Source organism: Melopsittacus undulatus, chromosome 3 (assembly GCF_012275295.1).
Source record: "Melopsittacus undulatus isolate bMelUnd1 chromosome 3, bMelUnd1.mat.Z, whole genome shotgun sequence".
Classification (NCBI taxonomy): Eukaryota; Metazoa; Chordata; class Aves; order Psittaciformes; family Psittaculidae; genus Melopsittacus; species Melopsittacus undulatus.
In genome coordinates this window covers 114156998-114182712 of record NC_047529.1, presented here as the reverse complement: position 1 = coordinate 114182712, position 25715 = coordinate 114156998, and the positions used below count along the sequence as shown (strand labels likewise).

The 25715-nt window shown below is 41.9% G+C and overlaps 1 protein-coding gene across 2 annotated transcripts in view; it reads right to left on the bottom strand.

The window, feature by feature from the left end:
• Positions 1-25715, bottom strand: part of TTC7A (tetratricopeptide repeat domain 7A) — a 167710-nt gene that overhangs the window by 138115 nt on the left and 3880 nt on the right. For both annotated transcript variants that reach the window (XM_034060407.1, XM_034060406.1), the window contains exons 3-7: positions 25006-25174; positions 11551-11681; positions 10181-10302; positions 3430-3508; positions 115-275 (exon numbers count right to left, since the gene is read on the bottom strand). In XM_034060407.1, coding sequence (XP_033916298.1) covers positions 115-275; positions 3430-3508; positions 10181-10302; positions 11551-11681; positions 25006-25174 — 662 coding nt within the window. The remainder of the gene's footprint in view (positions 1-114; positions 276-3429; positions 3509-10180; positions 10303-11550; positions 11682-25005; positions 25175-25715) is intronic.

Sequence of the window (25715 nt, the reverse complement as noted above, 5' to 3'; positions counted from 1 at the left end):
TTAAAAAACACACAAAACTACTACATGAATCAATGACATCATTAGCAGTACCAAAGAGTGTCCGAACACCCTTCTTCCTCCTGCCAATAGAAAGAAACAAAACAGAATGCTTACTTCTCTTCCATGTACAGCTCGGGCCTCCGACAAAGAAGATTGCTAACGTAAGACTGATCTTCCTTGTTCATGAACTCAGGCAGAGGATCAGATAAAGGGCTCCAGTAACAGTCTTCACTGAGGGAATGGAGAAGTATTTGGGCAAGCTGTTTGGCTGCAGTCTAGAGAGCAATGAACAGTACAGAAAATGACACATCAATGAAGTCTTCTCCAACACAGAAGTTTCACCACTCCCCATGTTATACCTTGGGAAGGAGATGTACCAATAACATAACATTACCACTTTTCAGAATGCCAGAGTAGCTAAAAATGCTGCTAAGACATCTACAGCAGTGGCAGTTCCTTCCCTCCTATGGAAGGGTCAGACTCCTGCATATACATGGTCTTGTTGTGATGCTGTAGGGAAAAAATACCCAACAGGCCTGACAGCAAGAGACCCTTTGGTAAATGAAGACAACCAATTGCTATACACACAGCTGAGACAATCTCACAATCACTGATGTATTACAGTATGATGGCACTCAGCCTCAGAATTTTGTATGCAAGTCTTAGCCAAGAAGCTACTTTTGTATTAGATTTAAAAGATCAACACTTTATCTGTCAATATCACTCTTCCTGCAGCCTTCTATAGCTTCATCTTGATAATGCTTCTCTCTTTTGCTTGCGATAACAAAGGAAGGAGAGAAGAGGGTTAGTAACTGTATGTTGGGACAGCAAAATCACATACACGTTTTTGACCATTAAGTGGCCAAGGATCCTTAAACACCTGCCTTCTGGTTCATAGCTGGCAAGCTGAGCCCAAAAGCTGGCAAAACTATCTTTGGATTTTGTCCTTGTCCCCCATTCAACAAGTCTCTGATTTCTTTGCATTGTAAGTAGATGAAGAAGCAAACAAGCACAGAAGTATTGAAATGGATGCTATCTGGTATGAATTCTAAGCAGCACAGCACTCTAAGTTGTAAAGTAAATACTGCACAGAACAGAGGCAGGCTGAAGTATCTGTCCTGGTACTTGTAAATACTATTTTGGAACTTCTCTGACTACTGCATATGTATTTTATATGCAATTTACATTTAGAGATACATTATGAGGACACCAAGAGTAATTTCTCTTTTAAATACCAGGATAGGTACAACTGATAAACTGAATTACTACTCCACTTGAGGTATGGCATCCATAGGGCCAAATCAATCAAAATGAGGTTAAAATTCCTCTTATTAGACTCAGAAAAATAACTTCCATCTAACTCACCATACATTCACTGAACAAGCCTAAACTGCAACCACAATAGCACATGCTGTTTCTTAGAACACCAGAAAAGGAGGTTTCATAGAGATACCTAGCAAACAGCAAAGTGATCTGTATGTATAATGGTGCCTCAAAGAAACACTGCCACACACAGCTCCCTGGAAACCCCAAGACCTTCCATGTACTCCTACCAGCAAGTTAGAGAAAGCTGCCTGTTTCTAACTAGGCTTTTCTATGCTTTTTATAGCAAGTAACCATGAGCAAAATGGCCTAGGGCCTTGCAACATTAGCCAGTACCATTTTATCATCTCAGTGTGTAATTATTTAGTCAGTTTTACCCTGAGGAGCCAACTCTCCTATATTCTTTTCCTATAGTCTTAGAAGGGAAAAATTATATGGCAGCAACAGGAAGATCTCTACTGGTTCATGCAGAAGTAGGAGTACAGTTTGTGATAAACCTTTCAAAAGGCAAGCACTAAATACTTTTAGTGTCTTTGATTCTAACATACAGTACAGTAGCTGTGTAAATTAGCTTCACTCTTGTTTTGAATAAAACCAAACAAACCAGAACAGGCCAAGACTCTGATTTATGTTATTACTGCCTTTGGCTAAAAAAAACCCATCATTATGCTTGAAGAACACTGTGATCCCACAAATTAGATTAAAAAAACCCCAAACCATGTGTTTCATGCTTGGAAAACTTGTTTAATTAAGCACGTTCCTCTCTTTGCCCTCTTGACAGCTCTTTAAAAATAAGTAAGAAAATGAAAATGCTACTTCCAGTAAAATGGAAATCCCAGCAAAACCTATGGGATGAGCACCTTCAGATATCCCCTTAGGAATAAATCCCCTGTGAGTGGTGCAAAGCTCTTCCCAGTTGCACAGGGAGAGTATTTGAGTGTCACATTCTGTCATGGTATAGGAAGAGCAGATGGTTAGTCTCATTTCAGCAAATGATAAAACAGGCGAGCAAGAAAAATCCCCTGAACCCAATCTCAATCTGGAAAGGGATGCAACCATTGGAGTGTTACTATTTAAGTCATCTCTTCCCTGCATAAACTTCCACACACATCTGTAGTCTGAATTAAGCATATAACGTGATCCCAAGGCAATGAGAAGCTTCATTTCCAGAACAGAAATTCCAAAACACAGAGGTCTGAGGAACCTAGGCAAGAAAACACCCAGGATATCCTTTCTGCTCGCACCTTCAGTTTAGCTCTGCGCTTATATGCAAGTTAGACACACAGTCAGTGCATCCATTGGAACCTGGCAATCTCCAAAACGCTATGCAAACCCATGCCCACCTTCCTTGCCAAACTTCCCAGGAATGACACAAAACACAAAGCTGAACCAAGCCCAAAATGAGTTTAGTTGAATCAATATCAGTGCTTTTAGGGCTGAAAAATCTTCATTCATGTACTCAAGACTCTTATTCCCCATGCTGTTGACCTCCTCACCTCCTGAGTAACTTCAGCACAAGATCTCTTAAAGGCGAGACAGGGAAGAACCAGTTAAAGGGCTGAGAAGTTAAACAGGCACATAAATAGCTTTTCCCATTATTTCCTTACCAAAGGCACTCAGGATAACAGAATGCAGAATGCCAACATCAACAAAACATTAAAATCACTCTGTACTGTATTGAAGGGAGTTTTACAGAAAGAACACCGAAGCACTTGAGTTTTAAATAGCACTGCTTCTTGCAAGAGTCAGAAGTCCTTGATGCTTCTACAAGCACAGAGAAAGGTATGCACACACACACTGAAGAGCAAGCAAGAAAACAAGACAGGATCACCTGAACACAGCACTGTCAATCTAAATACATCCCTATTTCTACCAGGGCTGGAAAACACTGACAAAAATCCCAAACCTAAAAGTAACCCACATGCCCAAGTCTGAAGGCTCAGAGGGTCCAATCGGGCAGGTCTAGGTCACTTCCAAAACACCCCAAACAAAAGGCAGCAATAAATTGAGTGAGGACAAATCCATTTTACCTTTTTGTTCTACTGCACTGCCCAATAGACAGAGAGAACACAGATTATCCCACCCTCCCAGCTCCCATCCCCTTACCATTTTGAAGGTCTGTGTAGCTTTTGTTTCCACCGTCCGTAGTATTTCTCGCAGAATCCTCATTCCTTTCACAATATTTCTATGGGGAAGACAGAAAAAAGAATAGTAAAAAATATATCCCCAAACACACCTTGGCACACTGGAAACAAAATATTGCTATGATTTGCCAAAGCCTGACAACAAACTTGACATTCAAAGAAAGCCATGAAACAATCGCTGAGTGTGCATAGCGAGACAAGTCACTCTGAGGCACAGATAGGACAATGGCACTGAGTGAGGCAGCGACTGTAGCATGCCTACTCCAGATGGCTTCCTAAGAGAAGATCACATTCACATTTGACGAACAGAGGGGACATTTGGAAGCCTTTCATAGCTCATATTTATAAAGCAGATGCTGCTTCTTAAAAGCATCCACATTTCCTCTTCATACATACAGATTGCACTTGTTTGAATTACATTGAGCTTACATGATGCTTTTAAATGACGATTCCTTTGAGGTGGTGCTTAAATGCCTTGTGTCTGATGGTCCAGACACATGATGAAATTACAGTGGTTTAAACAGTTTATTATCAGACAGCTAAGCTGCAGCAACTGTCTTCAAGCACAGCCTGGTCTGCAATAAAAGAGGGTTAGCATACCAGCTGCCAAATGGTATCTTACTCATACGACTGAGCACCAGGAGAGATTCAGAGAGGACATACTAGCTAGATACTTGCAGTCTGTAAATTCTTCAAGACTAAGGACATGGCCCTACCACCACAGTAACTACAAAAAGGTCCAGCTCACTTTCATTGCAGGGTGGAAGGTACCCAAACAAAATAGAAGCTATCAAGAAAATGGGCAATGATGTACTGAAATAAAGACAACCAGATAAGCACTTGTACCAGTACATTGACTGCCCCTTCAGTTTATTCCAGGAGAACTTTCTGCGCAGACAAAACCTAGCTCTCATGAAATAGTAACAAAGAGAAGCCATACACCATAACAACCTCTTCTGTCAATCTGATTGCATTTTGAAGATAAGTAGGACAGACTGCACTTGTGCCCAGGTAAATGCAAACCTTCTTGCACTCCAGATGTGAACATGTATACCATGAATATTGGCCACATAAGATGCACCCTCAAGCTAATGGTCACCAAGTCACAGAATGCAAATGCATGTGGCCTTACTTCCAGTCAATAGTCACCTCCAAATTTCAAGCTCTGAGGCAATCTGAAGATTACCTAATTGTGGTCAATCTACAGACAAGCAACAAAATAAGGCAAGAGAAGGAACACGGCAGATTTACCCCTGTAGAGAAAGTCAGATGCTGTCTCTCTTTTTCCTCCCACTTTCCTCTAAGCAAAAGATATGCTTTGAATTTACCAAGGGAAAAGAACTCAAGGAAGTTTTTGTAAGTTGGACTTCAATGCTTTATCAAGCTCCCCAGTAACAAGGCCAAGACATGAGGTGCTTTTCTGTGGGTCTAGGAAAGAATATACCCACAACGATGCAGTTGTGGACCTTAAACTGAGGAAAGCCATAAAGCACATAGCAATACTTATGCACCTGACTAGTCACACCAAAGCCAACAGAGTCCTTCACATGCTATTTATTATCAGAGTCAAAATCACCCCATCTAAACAAAATGCATCTGCCCAACTGCTCTGTCAGTTCCTGAAAACTACTGGCATTTCCTGTGCTTCCTTGGGCTCCTTAAGAGGCTGGACAGAAGAGATTGAGTGTATAACAGTTCTACGTTTTCAAAAATGCATACATTTTGGTTTCTTGTTAGGATAATGGTATTTGTCTTAATAAGGTGTCAATGAACTCCATTAACCAGCATCAGAAAGTCCAGTGATCGCTTGCAAAGCCAATTAATTCCACATTTGGCACGTACTTCAAAGTTGAAAAACCAAGGAAATGTGCTTAAAAGGGACAGCTTTGTTCCTACAGAACTGAAACACCATTTCAGTTCCACTTTGTAGACAAGGCCATAAACCAAGTTAAGGTCCATGGCAGAAACACCTTGCTCTGGGAAAAAGGGGAAAGGAAGAGGAAGGAATATTGACACACTTAAGTGAATGAAAGAATAAATGGCAAATTGACACCCATCTGCAAGTAGTCAGGGTTGAAACCATGAACCACATGGGAGGTGCTTAGGAACACCTTCAACAGGAGGGAGCATTTCAAAATGGGCAGGACTCACCACCTCCCAGGCAGCAATTGTGTGGTCAGGTTGTCTCGGAGAGCACCTGCTTTATGCACTGAGCTCTCCACTTAAACATGCAAAGCATATGTCAACAATACCTGTTCTACAGGACCCAAGATTTGGTTTGGCACCTTTTCTATTGTGAACTCCATAGAACATTATTGGGCTGTGACAGGAGACAGATCACACCTGCCAGCCGTCTGCAAACAAACCTCACTAAGGGAGTTTGTCTTTCCAATCTACTGTTCCAAGCCAGAAGGCCATCTGAGCACAGATTTCATATTAAGCACATGAATTGCTCTACCTATAATAAGGAACTTACTGTTCCATTAATAGATGTCCTTCATATATTAAATGTGCACTTGAGGAGACTGTTTTAAATTAGGACCTGAAGAAGTTAAAAAATAAAAGTATTTGAACAGAAATATGTGTACATCGATTAGTGGATGAGGATCCAAACCTAAGCTCTCTGGAAACCCATTGTGAATCCATTTAATCTTGTCTAGATCAGAAACTAGGCAATCTTGAGCTCTGCAGGGCTTGGATAGAAGACTATCTGGAAATCTCAGGTAGTGTTGCCTCAAGCCATGGCATCGTAAGTGACCATCAAATCATGAAAATTAAATGAGTTGAAAGAGTCCATAGGCCCCTATTGCACTGCTAAGATGCCAAGAAAAGAAATAAAGAATAGGATGTGAAAAGCACATTGGCATTAAACTGCCTTGGTTTTAGCCACAAAAGTGCCAAGAGAGGCATTAAAAAAGAAAGAAAAGTGGTTTAGGATTCAATTACAGCTAACCTAATAAAGAGGAACACAGCAAATTGTGGGCATAAACTGTGACAGAGTCCTGTCGGTCTGGCTTGGCATAAAAATGCATTTTGTTTGTATGAGGACCCTGTTAATACAGCGTAATTAATTACCAGCCCATGAATCAAAGCAGTGATATCACATCTATGTCATGTTGTTCAGTTAACTACAAAGAATTCAAGATATGAGCAAATAAATACACTGTTTTTGTATACAAACTGCTGGGGAAAAATACTAATAGTGAACCAGAGTGGATTGTGGTAATAGAGGCGTGCAAAGCCCCCCCAACAACATGGGCACTAGAGCATCATGTTCCTCTCCTAGTTCACTAACAGGTGGAAGAGACCATTGTGAGATGACTACATGGCAGTTTGCAGAGCCACCTCTCCAGAAGAAAGCAGTACCTGAAGCACACAAACAGCAGCAGCATTCACTGCCTCTGCCCACCTCCTTTTGCCCAGGTTTCTAAAGAATCCACGCTCTGTCCTTACAAAGTTGTTCATGCATAGGCACAAAATACACCTGAAGAAGCAAGCCTCAGATTCTCACACTCCTACAAATGAAGACATGAGACATTAACTATAAGACCTATTAGGGTTTCCTAATGGCAGCCTAACAGAAGTAGGGTACTCAAAAAGCCCCCAACAAACCCAATACAAAACAGAAGCATAGCACTTATCTAGATCCATCCAGCAGGCAGGAAGACTCACTCCTCCCAAATTACCAGATGCAATGTCCTGGGATAAGGTCCTAGATAGTGAGACTGAAAGGAGACATTACAAGAAAGCCCACACATTGCTCAGAAGAGATGAACAGGCTGGCAGAGACCATCCTGTCTGCCTCCGTACATTAGATTCTACTGTAGAAGAACATATGTATGAAGTTACTCTGATTTTGTTTTGAGTGTGGAACCTCACACGTACTTCAAGTGCCATTAAGAGAACAGCATGAATAAAACCATTACCTCACATAGCTGAAGCCTGTTTGCCCTAAGAAAACACCAAGAGCATCTTGCCCAAAGCCCTGACAACAGTATAAAGTAATAATACCTGTTCAATACTCTGAAAGGAAAGGCAGTAAGAAATGAGCCTAATCTTCACACATCCACATCAGAAAAATTAAAAGGCCATTGGTTGCTTCCTATAGTATGACACCTGCCTGCTATATTTTGCTATTCTGCATCCACAGCATCAGCATTACTCCCTGGAAAAATAAAATACACCTTCTTTGGGATGCAGTAAGGCAACTGAAGGAAATATGGCTTTAGCTACACAGTATTTTTAAGTAAACATCTTATTAAAAGCAGTTGGGACTTCCATAGCTTCAGGGATTGCTGGTCCTTACAGCTGGCAGCTCAGCATTTGGAAAGGAAACCAGACCTTTGTTTTGTACTGCCTTCCTTCCACTGCACACTGCAAGAGAAAAGGGCATCCCTGCCTGTGATCTGAGAAGAGCCTGTTCCTCAGCAGGAACAACAGCATGACACTCGCATTCCTCGGCTTTTCTACCTGGTAAGAGAAGAACAAAGCAACCACTGTTTCTTCTGTACACATGTGCTGCTGGGGAAGGACGTCCCACCTGATAGCACTGTCCACTTGAGCATTCATCATTTAAACCTTATTTCCTAGTTGAATATGCTGGAAGCAATAAAAACAAAAGTGTTTCTTTGAGCTGTTCAATATCAGGTAGAGAGATTTATTATACTCAGGAAGCATCCTAAAAAGCTTTTTCCCTCTTCCCTGCTCTTTCCTTAATATATCCCAATGCTACTTATGCCCTCTCGTGGCAGAAACCATACATTAATACGAGCTGGTGGGAGCAGAGACAAGCTGCAGAGTCCCACCAGCCTCCTTTCCCCCACACTGAACCTTTCATTTCCCTGGCTGGTGTTTCTCACTTGCACTGGAGGAGGTGAGGAGCAAGTGGGACTCCATTCCCACTCCTGCCACAGGAGCTCCATCACACCAACTGGGATGCTCTTTCACCAGAGACAGCTACAGAGAACATTTTAGTGCTATCACAGTAATTCAGCTTATAATCAAAGTGCTGCTTAATTCACACACGTATTCTGATTCCAGAATGCTTTCCCGAGTTGTTTTGTTGGGGTTTTTTAGGCTGACATTAAAATAACATAAGAAGGGAGCTAGCAGGTCACAAAGTAATAGCTAAAACAATACACTGGATATACTGAACTGATGAAGACTGCATTTTAAACGTTGCTGAATAAAACAAACATGAGTTTGATATTCAAAAGGTGCCTAGAACATCAGTGCCATATGTTCTAAATGAGATTTTATTACATAGTTAATGAGTTTCCTGGCAAGACCTGAGCTTTCTGTTCACCATGAGAATGGCAGAAGACCAGGAAAGTACACATTGTGCCACAGCTGGTCAACAACCAGCACACCTGGGAAAACCACATATCCAGCCCCTACTGAGAAGATGATACTGCGACTATGCCTTACACTCACAAGGCCATTTCTTTACACATAAGTCATGCCATACCATTTGGGCTTGGGTGTTTGTAAGCCTTTGGGTTAAACAAGGCCCACCTGAAGGCACGTCTCATGGATATGCTTATGAGTATAGCTTCACTGTACATGCAGGCTTTTAATGAAAGGATGGGGAACAGAGGCTGTTGGCAGCTGCATTTAAAGGTATTGTTGGAGGATTAAAAAACTTAGCAAAAAAGCCCTAAAAAAAAGTATCAATTTTTCTATAGAAGAATTTAAACTTTTTTTTGCTGGGATTTTCCCACCCCCCCATAGTTTTCTTCCTTTCAACCTCCCCTCACTTACTGCTTCCTTCTCCAGTTTACACAGCAGGAAGAGGAGAAGTTATGAAAATGAGATAATATTTTTGACTGGGGGTGAAGGTAAAATATCCAGCCAAAATAAATTCTTTCAAATATGGCTTGCTTACAGCTTATGAAGTTTTGACCAGCAATGTCACCCAGAGCCATGAGAAATTCAGTATCAGATTCCTTGAGAACAAATGGGATAATATGGTACACAAGAACAGAACTAGAGAAGGATGGATTCTTATGAGCACTGTTTAGATATATTGAAGAGACACTCTCCCTACGTGGCAATCTCTCCATCAGCTAAATACAGTTGATCGTGCTTTGAAGACATGTCCTGCTTTAGGCAAGTGTGCCCTCACTGATGTCTTTACTGTTGCTCTTGAGAAGGTTTTCCTCAGCTGAAATTCACTGTAGGCTTGCAGATGCCAACTCCTCCTCCCCTACCAAGGTTCACTGGGAGCTGTATTTCAGAGGCATAATACATACCCTGGAGCAGCATTGCTCCCACATGTATTCTCTCCAGTAAAACCACACAAATTTGGGGTATTGATCAGGACATTTAAGACCTTAAACAAACAAATGAAAGAAACTACTTCACTGAGCTCTAAACCAGGCCCTGTGGCTGAACATTTTAGAAGCATACAGCAGTGTAAATCTCGCTCTTTACAGTCAAACTCCCCCCATCTCCACAGGGAACAGAGCTGAGTCAAGACAAAAACATTGTTCTGCTCCACCCTACTGGGGATCTGGAAAAACAAGGTTTAGTACTCTTAAGAGAGGCAGAGAAGGACAAACAGAATAGGAGACAGGGAAGGACACTAAAGGAACCCGAGATGAACCAGCTGCAAAAAAGCCACAACAGAACACATGCAAAGAAATAAGCCTTCATCTGTTCTGAGACAGAATATGCAACATGATCTATTTTTCTTAACATCTGCATCCACCTACCCCTTCTTTAAATGAGTCACGTAGGCACTCTGTAGAGCTGCTTCCAGGAAGTAGGAAAGTTCAAACTCGGAGTAAGTCACATTGCTGCCCTTGATACTCCTTGAGTGTGTGTTGTTTAAGGTCTGTGAGGGGAGGAAAGAAATACCCAGGGTTACAGACAGCTGTTTAAACTAGTCACTTCCTCATGAGCCAAAGACATCTTCAACAGTAAAATGTGAGCTTCTACCATCAGATTCCTTCTCAGGCTACTTGAAAACTTACCTTCACCAGCTAGTCAAAACCCTTTCAAAGTCAACCAAAATAAACCCTACAGTGACATCCATTAAAGATCCTGCATGTAATATGACATTTGAAACACCATCCCTCATCACTTTCCAACCTCTAATAAAACAGAAAGCTACACATTAATGCCAAGGGCCTCAGAAGTACTACTCTAACCACACAGATAAGGCATCCTGCACAGTTTGAGTTGGTATGTCTGTCTTACCAGAGCTTAAATCTTTCTTATGAGTTAGTGAGCTACCAGGACTCCTGATGGAAGAATCTTAGCCTTTCTTCCATCTGTACTCTCAAACCTTTCCTGATTTTGCTTCATTACTGGTAACAGTACTGGTAAACATCTTTGCTGCTGAGAATAGCATAATATCTAACCAGAAGGTCAAAGGCCATTAAGCTACAGAAGAACAAGTAACATGCATTGCCATCAGTGCTGCTGGTGTCCAAAGGAATGGCATGGATGTGTATGGTGTGCTCTGTTAAACTCAGCTAGGTGGAGTTCCAGCAATAGAGACCACTAAGCACATACCAGCAAATCAAGGGCATGTATTACAGTTCCATGGAGGGCTCACAGTACGCATCTTACTCAGCATCCTAGCCAACCATTGACTATAAGCAGTTACTTGCTACCAATGATCTAGGTTCCTCCAGTTTCACTTGGAGAAGGTGGAGTACTAGCAATTAAAGTGCTATGGCTGACCCAAAAAGGTTAGTGCAGCCTGTTAAGGATCTCAGTACTGTGTATCATTTACATGGCAGGTATGATATTGAGTCACTTCATGCCAGCACTTGCTATGCAAAGTTGTAGTGCCCAAGAGCTAAACCCGAGGTACAACCTGTGCATTTCTGACATATTTAGTGCTTTACCACAGGCAAAACTAGTTTCTAGACCTCATTCTCAAGGAAAACAGGCAGAGACCAGATAAACTGCTGTTTAGCAACTGGTTATACTGAGACACCTCACCCCTTCCAACTTGCTTGCATATTCCTTGTTGTCTATGATCACTTGGCAATTCTCCATCACTTTTGCTGTCACAACCCTGAAATTCCACCCAGATCACCCATTAACACCCTTCTTACACATTTCTTCTTACCTTTTCCAGCTCCTGTAAGTACACCTGGGCAATGACACACGCTGTCTCAAAGCAAGCCATGACTTCCTCCTCCCGTTCACACAGTCGAGCACGCGAGGCAATCGAGTTGGTGGAGCGCTCCAGGGACAGACCTGCCAAATGGCAACACCTTCTTTAACCAGAGCCCACCAACAGCAGTACAGCCATGCTATTCCTTCATTCACTAGCTGATAGGAAAGCTTTTCCATAGGTGGGTTTCCCCCTTGTTTTAGTGACCTTCAGGAAAAGATGCAGGGGAAATGTAATTCCTACACATGCAAGGCAATATTATCATGCTTCTCTAACACACAGTGCCAGCTGCTTTATGAAGGAAGGATCTACAATTGCTCTGGTAGGGATGAGCAAGCAGGGAAATTAAGGCCTGTATTTCTAAAGACACCTATAGGCTTTGAGGGCTGAAACAGCCCTTGTGTTGAAGAAATACCCTGCCACTAGATTGGATAATTTCTAAGCATCCATTATTCCAAGTGAAGCTTTCAATAAGCAGCAGTTTTGAGGGGAGACAAAGAAAAAATCCCCAAACAAAAACTGGAAAATGATCCCAAAACAAAGTTGGAGAATTTGAGGCCTCATTTGGAAAATCTGAGCACATGCACATTGCACACGGACACACAGCAAGCTCTTGGCAAGGCACAAGAGAGTCTGAACCACAAGATCACCACCTTTTCCAAATGACAAAACCCTGGGTTTTTTACTACTGAAACTCTTTCTGGCATCATCATCTGACCCAACTTACAAACAAAACATCATCCAACCCAACTTGCAAACAAAACCAATGTCAATTGAAGACCCACAACTACTGTCCCACATGAAAATCCTTTAAGAAACTACCAGATCCTTGTCTGGCACCACACTATGGCATCCTCTATACCTCTGAATCTATGTGGAGAGGCTACACATCCACATACCCATTTCACTCTGATCCATGGAGATTCATATACTGCACTAGATCTCTACAATACACAACTGCTTGGCAACTCAGGTCTTCTACACCTGCACTGATCCCAACACAGGTTGTAAGAAGCTCAGCACATGCTTCCCAGTAACAACATTCCCTAATACCAGTGAAAAATGTGCAAGATCTAACACAGAATCTGAGTGATCCTGACAGACCCACAGAGGTAACAAGAGATGGAAGAGTTCAGCTGTCAGGACAGCCCATCCAAGGAAGCAATTGAGATCCCTGCAGCATATGGCAAAGGATTCTGCTCCATGTAAGGAGCCACCACATGTACCAGGAGCCACACTTTCCTTGCCCCATAATCATGGGGCACATAACACTGCACCACAATTCATTTCAGGAGCCTGACAACAAGCTGCTATGAGGCAGCAATAGAGAGCCAGGTTTCCTCGTGATGAATGATGCGGGATAAGCAGTGATGCTGGAGGAGCCTGTGGTTCCTAGGCAGTCTTAGCTTTGTTTACTTCTCATGTTCAATGTTTCTGTTTTGTCCCCTTGGTTACTCTGCTAGGCCAGTTCCCCTGTCTCACATCTTACATTTTAGCCAGACATGAGCAGTCAGTTCAGTGGCTGAGAAGATGCCACACTGGTGCAAGCTCAGAAGGTGGCTCCGCACTCCTCTCTCAAGTCAAAGCGCACAGCACATTCCCTCAAGGACTTAAATCTTCAAGGAACACACATTAGTACCTTTCACCTTTGAAAATCCTGGCCAGAACAGAGCAAGGGGAATGCATTTACTTCAAACTGACAGCGTGGGGGGGACAGGCACCATGACCATTTTGCTGTTTTTAACCAGCATCCATTCTGTGTTCTCTCCCTTCTACTCACATACACCTTGTATAGCATCCAACATATATTTTTGTCTTCTAGATCATCTATGAAGTCTCTGGCTTTATACCATGGGTTGCTTTGCTGTTAATTCAAAGCTTCCATTTCTTGTTAGTCCTGATACTATGTAATGAAGGAGAAAAGAGTACATTGACTATACAGAGAAAGAAACCACCTGGTGCTGAAGTTAGAACAATCAACCTACAGGTATTCTTCTTAGAGTACCTGTCTCAGTTTTATGCAGCTCTGAATTTCTAGTCATTGCCCTTAATTTAAAATACATTTTAAATCAAATTGCCCTTAACTTAAAATAAATCTTAGCAAGTGGTGGCATTGCAGTCACCATTCCCTTAAGTGCAAAGTGGTGCTGAGGGCCCTAACAGAAAGCCAGTACAATCCACCAACATTCATACACATGCAGCACATAATCAAGCTGCAAGAGCCATCCCAGCACAGTCTGCATGGGGGTGGTTACTGTGGGAGATGTCACATACAGAGAACAGGCTGATAAAAAGCCATTTACATACATGCTACACCCACTGCAAGAAGCTACTACCTCTAAGCTCTGATGTGGGGGCAGGAAGCAAGCAGCCTTTGCCAGCACCAAGTACTGACAACAAACGTTCCCATCCATGCAGTCAGAAATTGGGGTTGATCACAGACAAGGGAACAAACGACTCCAAAAAGGGTTCTTGCCACGGCAACTACAGAGCAATATACAGTGTATTAAAACAGATTGGGTGTTACACTGCACACTTCTTTTTACTTGTAAAGGGCACATGATGTGACATTAGCCGTGGTTCTTTCTGCTAATGCCGCATGCACTGACCTGAGGTCACCAGATTACAAGATCCTTCCATAGAATCCAAACACGGCTATTCTTCCCTACCATAGAAATGCAATGAACACGAAAGTGAGAGCAAGCACACTCCAACCCCAGCAGACAGAGTGAAAAGCAGAAGAATAACAACAGAAGTTCTCTACTCTCGCAAACACCAGTTCAGTTCTCACAGCACAAAGCCCCAACAATCACAGATTGCTTAAGGTGCAGGTGGACGACACCGTTTACAAGCCCTCCACTCCCAAGATCACAAATCCCACTAACTCCTCTCCATCCCCAAGTTAGCAGCACAGAAACTTTGCAGTACAACATACATTAAATTCAACTCTACTCCCCAGAATGTCAAAAGCCATGAAAGAGCGTGCTACTTCCACACTGGATTTAGCAAGAAAAGTGTTGCTCTTGCTAAGACAGAATTAGCTTCCGAGGAAAGCATAAAGCCATATGTTTTCTTGATAACTTGTTAAGGTAAAGGGACTTGGTTATTTCTCACAACCACTTATTGTGAGATAATACCAACTTACGGCTATGCTAAGATTTTCCTCCTATGAATTGGGTGCCCAAGTTTAAATATATACATACATATATACATACTATAAGAACATTTTATGTAGTGAAGATGCAGATTTCTGACAGAGTATGGCCCAAGCTCAAGATTTAGAGAGACATGCTTCCAGACTATCCTTTTAAAAGAACACACTCTTTCTGCCCACTTCAGAGGCAGTAACTTTCTATGTATAGAACCACTGCTTTTCTTTCCCACATATAGATAGAGCTTCCATTCACTTCCTCCAGTTCTCCCTAAGATTAACCTCTGGCTCTTGATTTCTCCATAACCTTTGTCCTTTCTTCTCACCTTCTAAAGCTAATCTGCATTTATGTCAGACAAAAAACAAATCCATAAGGTTTGTAAGAAGTGTCACTGAACTTCCTCTTCCTAGAGCTGAAACACACTGCTTGCACTTATGGAAACTTGAAACAAGAGGTTTTATGAAGACTTATTTCCACTTTCATCTCAGTCCTTGGGGAAGACATCATATCACGTAGCTCCAATGCTCTGAGGTGATGTTATTACCAGCACTGGTACACACATGTGCACATGGACATGCAGTGTCAGGTTCTCAGCAAGATAAAGGAGACAAAAATTCATGCTGGAAGGGATCCTAGGAGATCCATGGTCCACCCTTCTGCTTAAAGCAGGCCCAGCTCAGTGCATTACCCAGCCTGGTCTTGAAAGCCTCAGCATATTAATGGAGAATGCACAACTGACAGGGAGAAAACAAGGCTAAGGCAGACACCTTCTTCTCCTTGGTTAATGAACTAGTTCACCAAATAGCAGCATTCCTCCTTCCAAGTAGGAGGAATACACCAATACACTCACAGGTTCTCTTCATTCTCCTTTTTACACAGATGTCAGGCCTCCTGCATTTGCACATATTTGCAGAGCTGGGGAATGGTGGGTTCATAGGTGTAACAATTGAGGGTCAACAGCAGCACATCGTAGCCCGCTGCTGCTAAAACCCTATAGCCCAGCAGCATCCCTAAGGAAGGAATCAAAAAAACACAAAAAAACCCACAGTTGTGCTGTATCCTGGTGCTACACTCACATTGAACACAGCTATGGGAACTTGAAGCAGAAGACAGCTTAAGGTGGAACTTACAGTCCTGTCAAAAGCATCAGCCCCAGTCTGCAGAGCAAGGTTACAGCACCCATGCTCCTGTGCCACACAGACAGCCCACTCTGGCCAGTGTGCTGCTAAGTGCATGCAATCGTTTTAATCTAGCTACAGGAAGATAAGTAGTTTGTCTTGAGGTAAGCCAGGTGTGAACATACTGCATGACAACTGCTGCAAGGCAACGGGCTATGTGCACATTCTCACTCTATGGCAAACATCATTCCGGGTACGTGTCCCCAAGGGGAGGGTGCACTTCATCTCTAGCACATGGCCTTACTCCTAGATCAGGAGTATGGCTCTAAAAAGAACCTATTAGCATTGAAACATGACTGTTTTCCAGACTAGCTCTACAAACATACACACACACACACTGACTAATCAAACTTCAGCAGAATACTAACCATTTCTCAAAGGTAAAATCCAAAAGCACAACCAAACCGTTTTTAGAGACAGTATTACAACCAGCCTGGCCCATCAGCTAAAGCTTGAACTTAAGAGCACAGCCCTCAATCAAACTATCACATCACAATGTCTTAGAAAGCAACAAGCCAAAGCAGCAGTCAGGATTAGGTTGACATAGGCAAGACCCAGCACTACGTGTTATTTCTGCCACAATTCACAGCAGTTTAAGTAATTCACATCATGGGTCTTGACACCCATCTCCGCAGCAATTAAGCTATGATTTTGCAGCAGGATTTATGTGGAAGCAAATGGAAGAAGAGGGAGTTTCAAGACAGGCTTACAAGCCCTTGTTTCTGAACATATTCATTCATACTGCACCACATGAATGGCAAAGAGGAAAAAACTCAAGACCCCTACTCCAGCCTTCCCCACAATGCAATAAACCAATGCCAACAATGTTATTCCAATTACTTGTAAGTTCAGAACTCTACCTGGTTAGACTTGTAATTGCAGCTAAAGCTGACTGTTAAAGGGGCAGCTTTTTGATTTGCATGGCTGTGAACCAGATGGTAGTGAGCACTTCCCAAGATGCAACCTCAATCCCCTACCCCTGATCAACGCTGTGTGGGCTCTGCATCATGCTGCGTATCTTACTGCATAGCAGAAATCAGCAACCTTAATCCAAAGATGCTCATTTTCCTGAGCATATCAAGATCTGCTGCCTATCAATTGGCTGCTCTTAAGCTTAATAGCAAATCTTTGAGCCTCAGGTTAAGACTGTGGTCTCCAAACGTTTTGAACATATACTACTATGAATAAAAGCAAAATGAATCCAGGACCACGCACAAGCAGCATATGTATATAGTTACATACACACTGCTTTACAGTGTGTTTACTATATATTTATGTGTTTATCTTGTCGGAGATACCTTTTAGGTAGCACGCCACTGACAGCCATCTGTCACCACAGAAAGGCCTGCAAATTCAGAACACTTGAAGCTTTGTAAAAGCAAAGAGGCATAATTCATCTTTGACAACTCCTCTAAGCATTTTGCCAAGAGACAACCAGTGATCTTTGGTGTGATACATAGCTTTTCCATGGTCACTTGCCATCTCATTACAAAGTGTTGCAAAGATGCTATTTACAAGTCTTGTGTTTATAACCCCCCATTAATGACATCCTACAGCCCTTTGTGCACCTCTGGGTCCCACTTTGCTGCTAAATAGTTCTTGGTGTATTTCTTTATTGAATCAGAATCTAGCAAACTGCTTAAGCTAGGTTAGAAGCATTTGTACTTTCATGGAACTGTAGAGCAAACCTCATATACATGTAGCATGTGTGCACCTACAATTGTGCATGCAGAAAGGAGTGGAAGACTAACAACATTTTACTATCACAGAAAGCAAATCACATTAACAAAAAGAACACTAAGTTCTTCTCTTCCACCACTTTCTGAATTCCAGTTATTCACACTCAGTGGCCTGCAGCTACCTCTCCTCAAATCTAAAGTAGCTCCCATGCCGCTTCTGTGTGGAGCAGATTGGGCTAAACAAACTATTTCCAAAATGCACACAGAAAACAAACTATCTGATCCAACAGCAGAGAAGAACTCATGGAGTGCAACAGCAAAGCCTAAATGCACCAAGAATGCCAAGGCTGGGCTTAACAGCCCTTTCACATTCAAGTCAGAAAGCACTGGCAATGAAGCATGCAATTCACCAACATGCGAGTTTTCAAGTCATCACTGTTATAACATAAGAGCTACTCCAAACTCTTCTATTTCTGTTGTGAAAACCCAGACAAGATGTACTAACACCAGGCCCTTTTATCAAGACATCAGCCCCTACAAACTGGGGCTTTCGCCTACCAGACAGCTACTGCGATGCCAACATGAATCAACAGCATGCTTCCTGTCCAGCTGTCAGAACTGTGAAAACCAGCACTTTGAAGTGCACACCGGGTATAGAACAAAGCGCCTTTCTGATGGGGATTAACATTTACAAGATGCAGCTTTTATCAAGCAAAAGTGAAAACAAGTTCTGCCAACAACTGACTCTCAGTCAGTTTTAACGTTCCTATATCCCTGTGGCTAGGACTCAATTCTTCCAATAGCCAGGCAAGAAAATTAGTTTTACTATTTAAGTTCTTTTTAAAGGAACCCATTTCCCCACAGATCTCCATGCTCAGAAAGATGAATCTGACCCCTTTAGAGTCATCAGAGAAGGATTCCAACACAAGGATTTGTGCCCTGCCCCTGACAGACCCTTAGGAAAAGGCAAACACGTTTCTTCTTCCACTGCAGTTCTACTTGGTCACAGCAGCAGCTGAGAATTTGAAAGTAGCCTCACTGAGTAGCTGCCAGAAGAAACAGACAATAAGGAATAGGAGGAGGCTACTGCAAGGCAGTGTATCATCTCAAAAACAACATATAGGTTAACACAGCTATAAGGCTAACACAGAGTCAATTATTCTCATGAAGCCCATTATTGCCCAAAAAACAATATAGTTGTATGGAAAAAGTGAAAGAAAAGGTTTAGATAATTTTTCCCCTCAATTTTCACCCAAATCTGCTTTTCTCTTCTTAGCTTTGTGTCCAGCATAACTGTGGCTCTTCAGGATCAAGAAACTTTCCTAAAGACAATAAGAATGCAGGTGTTGTGTTGTCTTTAGAAAAGACTTAGCTACCCTGCTAACACTGCAAGATGTTTAAGCACCTCAGCCATCTTTATTATTTCCAAGGTAGGCAGGTTCCAGACAGGGATGAACCGGGACCTCAGGGAATTCAGCACCCTTTAAAATAACAACCCTCCTGGTATAAACAGGATGATTAGGACAGAAAAGATTTAGACTCTTGAGTAAAAGCCTACAGTAAGTATGCCATGATGTCAGCTGTGCCTACACAACATCATAATTGATGATGAAACTGATGGGGAGAGATAAAGAGAGTTCAGGCTCTTAAGGGTTTTGTTCTCTGCCCCTTATAACCTACTGCCCATTTCTGTTAAATGGGTATGCGATTGCATGTTACCCCCACGTCAGTCAGTAGCAGCAATGCAGGCACAATGAAAACTGAGAGGGGGGCTCTGTTGTGCTGAAGGAAGGGAGGAAGAGCTGGGTTCCCTCTTCTTTTACTACTAGCATATCTGGATATTTTCCTCGTAGTCATGTAGTTATTTTCCATGTAATCAAGTCAGAATTATTATTCTGAACAACAATACAGAAACAGACCATCTTTATCTCGATGGGATATGGAACTACAACATGCTTTTACTTCTCCCCCCCCGTTAGTGCCCAGAGGATAAATAAAGACAGTTACTTATGTAAACATGGAAAAAAACACCATCAACCTCCAATTAATCCATTTCCTACACTTGTCCCAGTTGACAAGACAAGGTATATCCTTACACAGTGAGATCCCCTCACACTATCTTTCTTGGTATTACAGCAAGGTTTCCTTAGAGAACTTCAAGAAGCCTTAAAATTCAGCCTGTAGAAAAGATCCCAAGCACAAAAAATATGCATAACCCGAGGGAGGGGATTTTGGCATCCAAGAGGCAGGAGGTATTCCAAATACACATCTGGAAAAAGGATAATGCACCGTGCAACATGTTATGCTCTCTGAAATGAGAAGGCTCAGAAAGTGCACATACAGCCTGTTAGCAGGTTTATAAAACATGACCTGAACTAAAAATGCTTCCTGCAAAAAGCAGTTAAAAGTTTCACTTTCAAAAGAAAATAAAATTAAGTCAATTATGGCCCTGCAAAGCTACATAATGCTTCCAAACTCAGTTTAGCTGTACTTGAAACTGTTCAAACTGCTGCTGATTCCACACAGTATGCATTCCAGTCCATAGTCTTGCTACTGTCATCTCACTTATCATAAACTACGTGGACAAAAATCTCATCCCAGAGAAGCTAACTGGAAACTCTGCTTTTAGGACTCTATTTCAAAGTAAGGCTGCTTAAGTTAAGCCCATAGCACACAATAAGCCATTATCATTATTTGAATGGAATATACTTTTGCACTATGGGATCAGTGGCATTTAGTTAAAGTAACTACCTTAGGATCCAAAATACAAGTTTGATGAAGCACTTAAATGAGTCTTTAAAACAGAGGTGCTCTCTTTCAGGGAGGACAAAACCAAACCTCCCTCCACCTTTCAAGTTCTTTCCCTTCCGCCCTTTCAGTTCTCTCCACCAATTTAGTTCAACAATTAGCTTTTCGAAGGTGATGAACTGACAAAGCTTTGATTAAGTAAAACCAATCAGGAAACCTTATTTATCCCATTTTATTCTATACATTAAAAAAATGCACACGTGACAAGAAACTTACCAGGTTGAACACTTAGAAACACTGAGCAAGTGAAACTGATTTAACTGAAAAGATTTGTTAATCAAATTCTTTAAAGAAGAGGGAAAAGTAGATTTATCAGACCTTAGGTTTGCAATAACTCTATCTTTAACTGCACATTTTATTCTCATCTCCAAAGAAATGCAGCTGAATACAAATCTCACCTAGGAAATCAATCATCACATCGAAAACCACATGAGAAAAATCACACACAAGCAAATATCAAAATGAAAGCCTCCAATGAAGTGTATTAACAAGTGGGTGATACACGCTTTGATTAGCTAGTATGAGCAACCTTAATACCAGACATGTGTTCGCTGAATGCAAACCTGTCAGTTTTTAACAGTTCTGCAAACCAACAAAATCAGAATTAATGGAGCAGCACAAGCACGAAAGAAGTTTCAAGTAGATTAATCAAATTTTGAGGCTTCAGTCGGTCAATTTAAACTCATGACTAAAACCAAGCAGGCAGTGCTCAAACCAGCTGAGTGAAAGGTTGGTCAGGTTTTCTGTTTGTTATCTCTGTGTGATATCACCATTTTCCTTTCAGGACACCAGCAGAACCTCCAAACAACCACTTCCAGCACTACAACCCCAAGACAAAGGTTTCACATAGGGAGACAGCAGAACAATTTACTTCCAAGCAATAGTGACCTCCTTATTGTTAAGAGTTTTGAAAGATATTATCACAAAAGAAACAGGAAAACACACAAACTCAGCAATCTGTCCTAAAAATGACCCCAAAACCTCCTAAAAAACCATAACAAACTGGACTGAACCCAGAACCCTGGGTGCAGACTCCAGGCTGTTTACCAAGCTCAGGAAAAACCCTCACATGGTGGATTTAGGGTTTTGCTTTCAGCAATAGCATTCACAGCTCTTAGGAATGCTCTAAAGACTAGGGTCTCAACCCAGCACAGTCTGTCCCATGATCTTACACCTTTTTCTGCAGGTGTCACACTGCAGATCTTAAATACCTTTAAATGATTTAAATGGATTTAAGAACAAAATAAGGATTGCTCTGAGCCACTGAACTAACAAAGTCTCGTTCCCTTGTACTTGTGTGACTTCTTTGTCAGCACAAAACGCAGACTATGATCAAAGCTTCTTACAGACACACCATCGCCTTGCTCTCTTCCCTTTCTTAGGGAAGCTGTGTTCCATCTCTGGTAGTGTTCCAGGTCAGGTTGGACAGAGCCTTGGGTGCCATGGTTTAGTGTGAGGTGTCCCTGCCCATGGCAGGGGGCTGGAACTGGATGACCTTAAGGTCCTTTCCAACCCAAACCATTTTGTGATTCCTTGACAAAAAAAGGCAGTGGGAATATTAAAGCTTTAACTCACTAGAAAACCACATAGATACCATTTGCAACCCTGTCATCACTGCACAGATTGAGAGAGCTATGTATCTCCAGGCTACCCCACTCCAGATGGAGGAAGACTAGCTCAACTGTTGTGCCTGGCCCAACAGATGATATGGTGGACACAGGGAGCTCCTCCACACCAGACTCACTGTTTTATGCAACAGACAGAACTGCTTGCATCAGAGATTGCCCGAGTACTGTGAACTGAGCAGAGGTTTTAAGGAATTAACTTCACAGAAGATGATGAGGAAGGAGACAAGTAGAGACCAATCACCTATTAACTAACTACTGAGGTTAAGATTAGTCATAATGACAAATCAAACTGTCATCAGAGCTCTACTCACAGCACCCGCAGAACTTCTCTCTTCTCAATGCAGGGATTTAGAAACAAGCAGGAGCAGTCAGTCGAGAAACTGGAAGAGTCTTGCCCTCTGCCATTTCTCCTGTGACTTGTTAACTGCTCAAATTCCTCCTCTTGTAAAGAACCTCAACATTTACTGCTTGCTACTCACCATGGGTGGAAGTCTGCTGAGCAAGACAAGCAAGAAACTTTTTCCCTCTCCAACTTCTGCAGTTCAATTACAAGGGTGCAAACGCACATTGCTTCTTACCATAATATGAACCTATTACATGCTATGGACCTTCAGAGGAAGAGCCCGGGGATTTAGCTCAATAGCCAACCTTCAGTACTATGGAGCTTAAAGGGTGCTCTAAAAAAAAGCAAACTCATGCTTTGCTGGTTCACATTTCATTTCTATCACTGACTTCATCTGCCAGAGAGCTCTTCTTCACAGTAAAAGTGTTGGTACCTCTGGTTTCACTTTTCTTTCTTCCATGACCTCTCCAGTATAACACCATGTGTTTGAGAACCTACCGTCATTCTGCATGTACGCACAACCCAGCAGTAGTAGTTACACAAAACCAAGGTGGTTTCAGGTTCATACCATGAAGCAATACAAAGTTCTGGTGTTTAATTCTGGATGAACAGGGATATTGTATTAAACCAACTGCTTTCTTCCATTACTGAAAATGTGGATAAGAAATTAAGTGGGGAATCTAAGTTATGCCTTGAAACAAAGCCTGGACTGTAGCTTTCCTGGACTGCTGCCTAGACAACCCCTGCAATAATTTTACTAACAGCTATGTTCAAGAGCATCTTCAAAGAAGGTTTCAGCTTGTGTAAGCAACCAGTAGCTCAACCAAAGGCAGTAATATTTCATGGATCAATAAGAATCTTCAGCATAAATGAACTTTAAATGATTCAACTGTGTGCTGTTACTTGCCCTGCAAGATGGAGCCTGGACAGACATGTTTTGAAATTAAAATTTAAATCCACGCTTCTATTACCATAGTTACCTGCACTAATTTCTAATGTTTAAGAGCTTATTTCTCTTAAGACTGTAAGGCTGAGCCCATGGCATGGGGGAACAGTGATCCTAGCAGTGAGCACCCTCTCCAAACTCAGCGGGACAAGCTCTACTCTGCCTGACTTCCCTCTGTTAGAAACTTCTGCACCATACTGAGTGACTTACTATACCTTTGATAACCTGTCTAATCTGAAAATAATCATCATGGAGAATAAAACACATGGAACAGTAATAGCATAAAGGTTGCTCTGCAATGGCAGGGGCTCCTTACAGTTTATACACAAACACAGGGACAACATAATAGTTACATTGCATGCTAAAACACATGGGAGAAAAATATTACAGCCTGATCCTCTGAGGCAAACACCTCCACCCCCAGTATCTTCATATACAAATGAGGTAGCCAACAGCATAGAACAGACCTCACAGGAACAGTGTTATTCCATCAGTGATCATGCGTACCTTGTCATTGTATTCATACCCCACCAAGGGCCTTCTGCAGTTCCCAGTGAGGACAGCGCATCTCCTTCAGACTCAAGAGTGCACCAATAGTTACTCTAAAATACACTGCTATGAACGCACTAGCAGTTACTTGCTCCTCTGCACCATGCAAGTGTTAGTGTGAGTTACAAGTAAATTAGTCTTACTCCACAGAAGCTCATTAATGAAGCAGATTCAACAAGTGCCACAGAAAACAAAATCAAAGCAAGCAAAGCAGCACTAACAGGTTTTTAAAAGAGCTGAATGACTGTGTGAGATCATGAAACACCCAAATTATTATCAGCAAAACTAGCAGCCTAGTCAAACAGTATTTTGGGTTGATTTAGTTTCACTCTTTTACATACCAGTTGAAGGTATCTGATCATCAGAGCTCTCATTCACCTAAATAGCTGGTGGACATGCTGAAAAGAGTAGAAAGCAGTAGATAGGTAGCAGTACTTGAGCAACATTTATAAAGGAACTGAAAGCAAATGAAGGAGAAGATTACTGATCATTTTTCCCCCCAAAGCCAAAAATAATGATTAGGGTCTTCCTTTCCCCCCACTCAAAATGGAAACACAATTTCACTACCCATAGAGGCAGCTTTTATTAGGATCTCTCAAACACTGCAATGTCCGTAGAATTACAAGGGGAAGGAGAGATTCCTGTTTGCACATAAGGTCTGATACTGTGTGACATGCACTGCAAAAATATACTACCTGCTTTGAAAGCACATATTCTGTTAGCCCAGAGTTTAAAACTTGGAAACATCATTCTTGCTTTATTCACAGAAATCCAAGATTTTCAAATAGATGAACTCTTCCAAAGAGAAAGGATCAGCCTCAATTCTGATGGGTTCCTGATTTAGGTTTTCCCAAATCGGATACACAAGCTCGATTGTGTTGCTCACGTACAGTCAACAGTTACCACAAGATTTCCAATTTCAAGCATTTCTTTACAAGCCAGCCAAGTTTAAAAACCATGGACTAAGACTCCACAACACCTTTAAGTTTAAACTACAAACCATACACAGCAGGATCTTCTAAAGCATGCAACATTGCCCTACTTCTGCTCCAACCAAATTAGAAACCACCTTCAACTTCCATCTAAAGACAGCACATTTCCAATACACACACGTGGTCTTTTACCTTTAATAACGAAGGCCTCAGTTACCAAACGCAGCATGTACAAAGGTTCATCTTTTGTCGAGAGGTCGTCAATTCCTGCTCTTGCATACATGCTGATGGCATCTCTGTAGGATCCCTCCACGTAATGAAGCTTTCCTATGATCAGCATAGCTTCTGTCATATACTTAGGCTGAAACAGAGTGGGAAAAGGAAAAGAGTGTTTACATGGCAAAATACCAGACAGCAAGAATGAGGCACTTTGGAACAAATTAAGCAGATTTGTAATGCTTTCCCCTCAACACTGCTAGAGTAGGCCAGAGCAGGAAGGATTTAAGTGGAGATCTTAGGGCTATGCTTACGAGAACAGCAAGCAACAAAGGTCAGGCAAGTACTCTGAAGCTCCGTCTGGAAACACACAGCTTGCAAGCCACCTCTCTGGTTTCGTATGAACTACTCTATTGATTCACCAGCCACAGGTAGCACATAAAAGCCTGGCATTGTCAGAACTAGCTATATACACATCAATTCCCCTGCTTTTAAGCTGGGCACAAGGCATCACTTTTTAGTCAAGTGCTCCCCTTTCCACTGTACATTTAATTTGTATAGCAAGAAAGTACTCAAATTTCCTTAAGTTATCAAAAGAATTTTCAGGCAAAGGTAGAAAACCAGAAGACATGTCTGCTATTCCTAACATCTATTCAGTTTCTGAAGGATTGAAAACATGCGTGCAC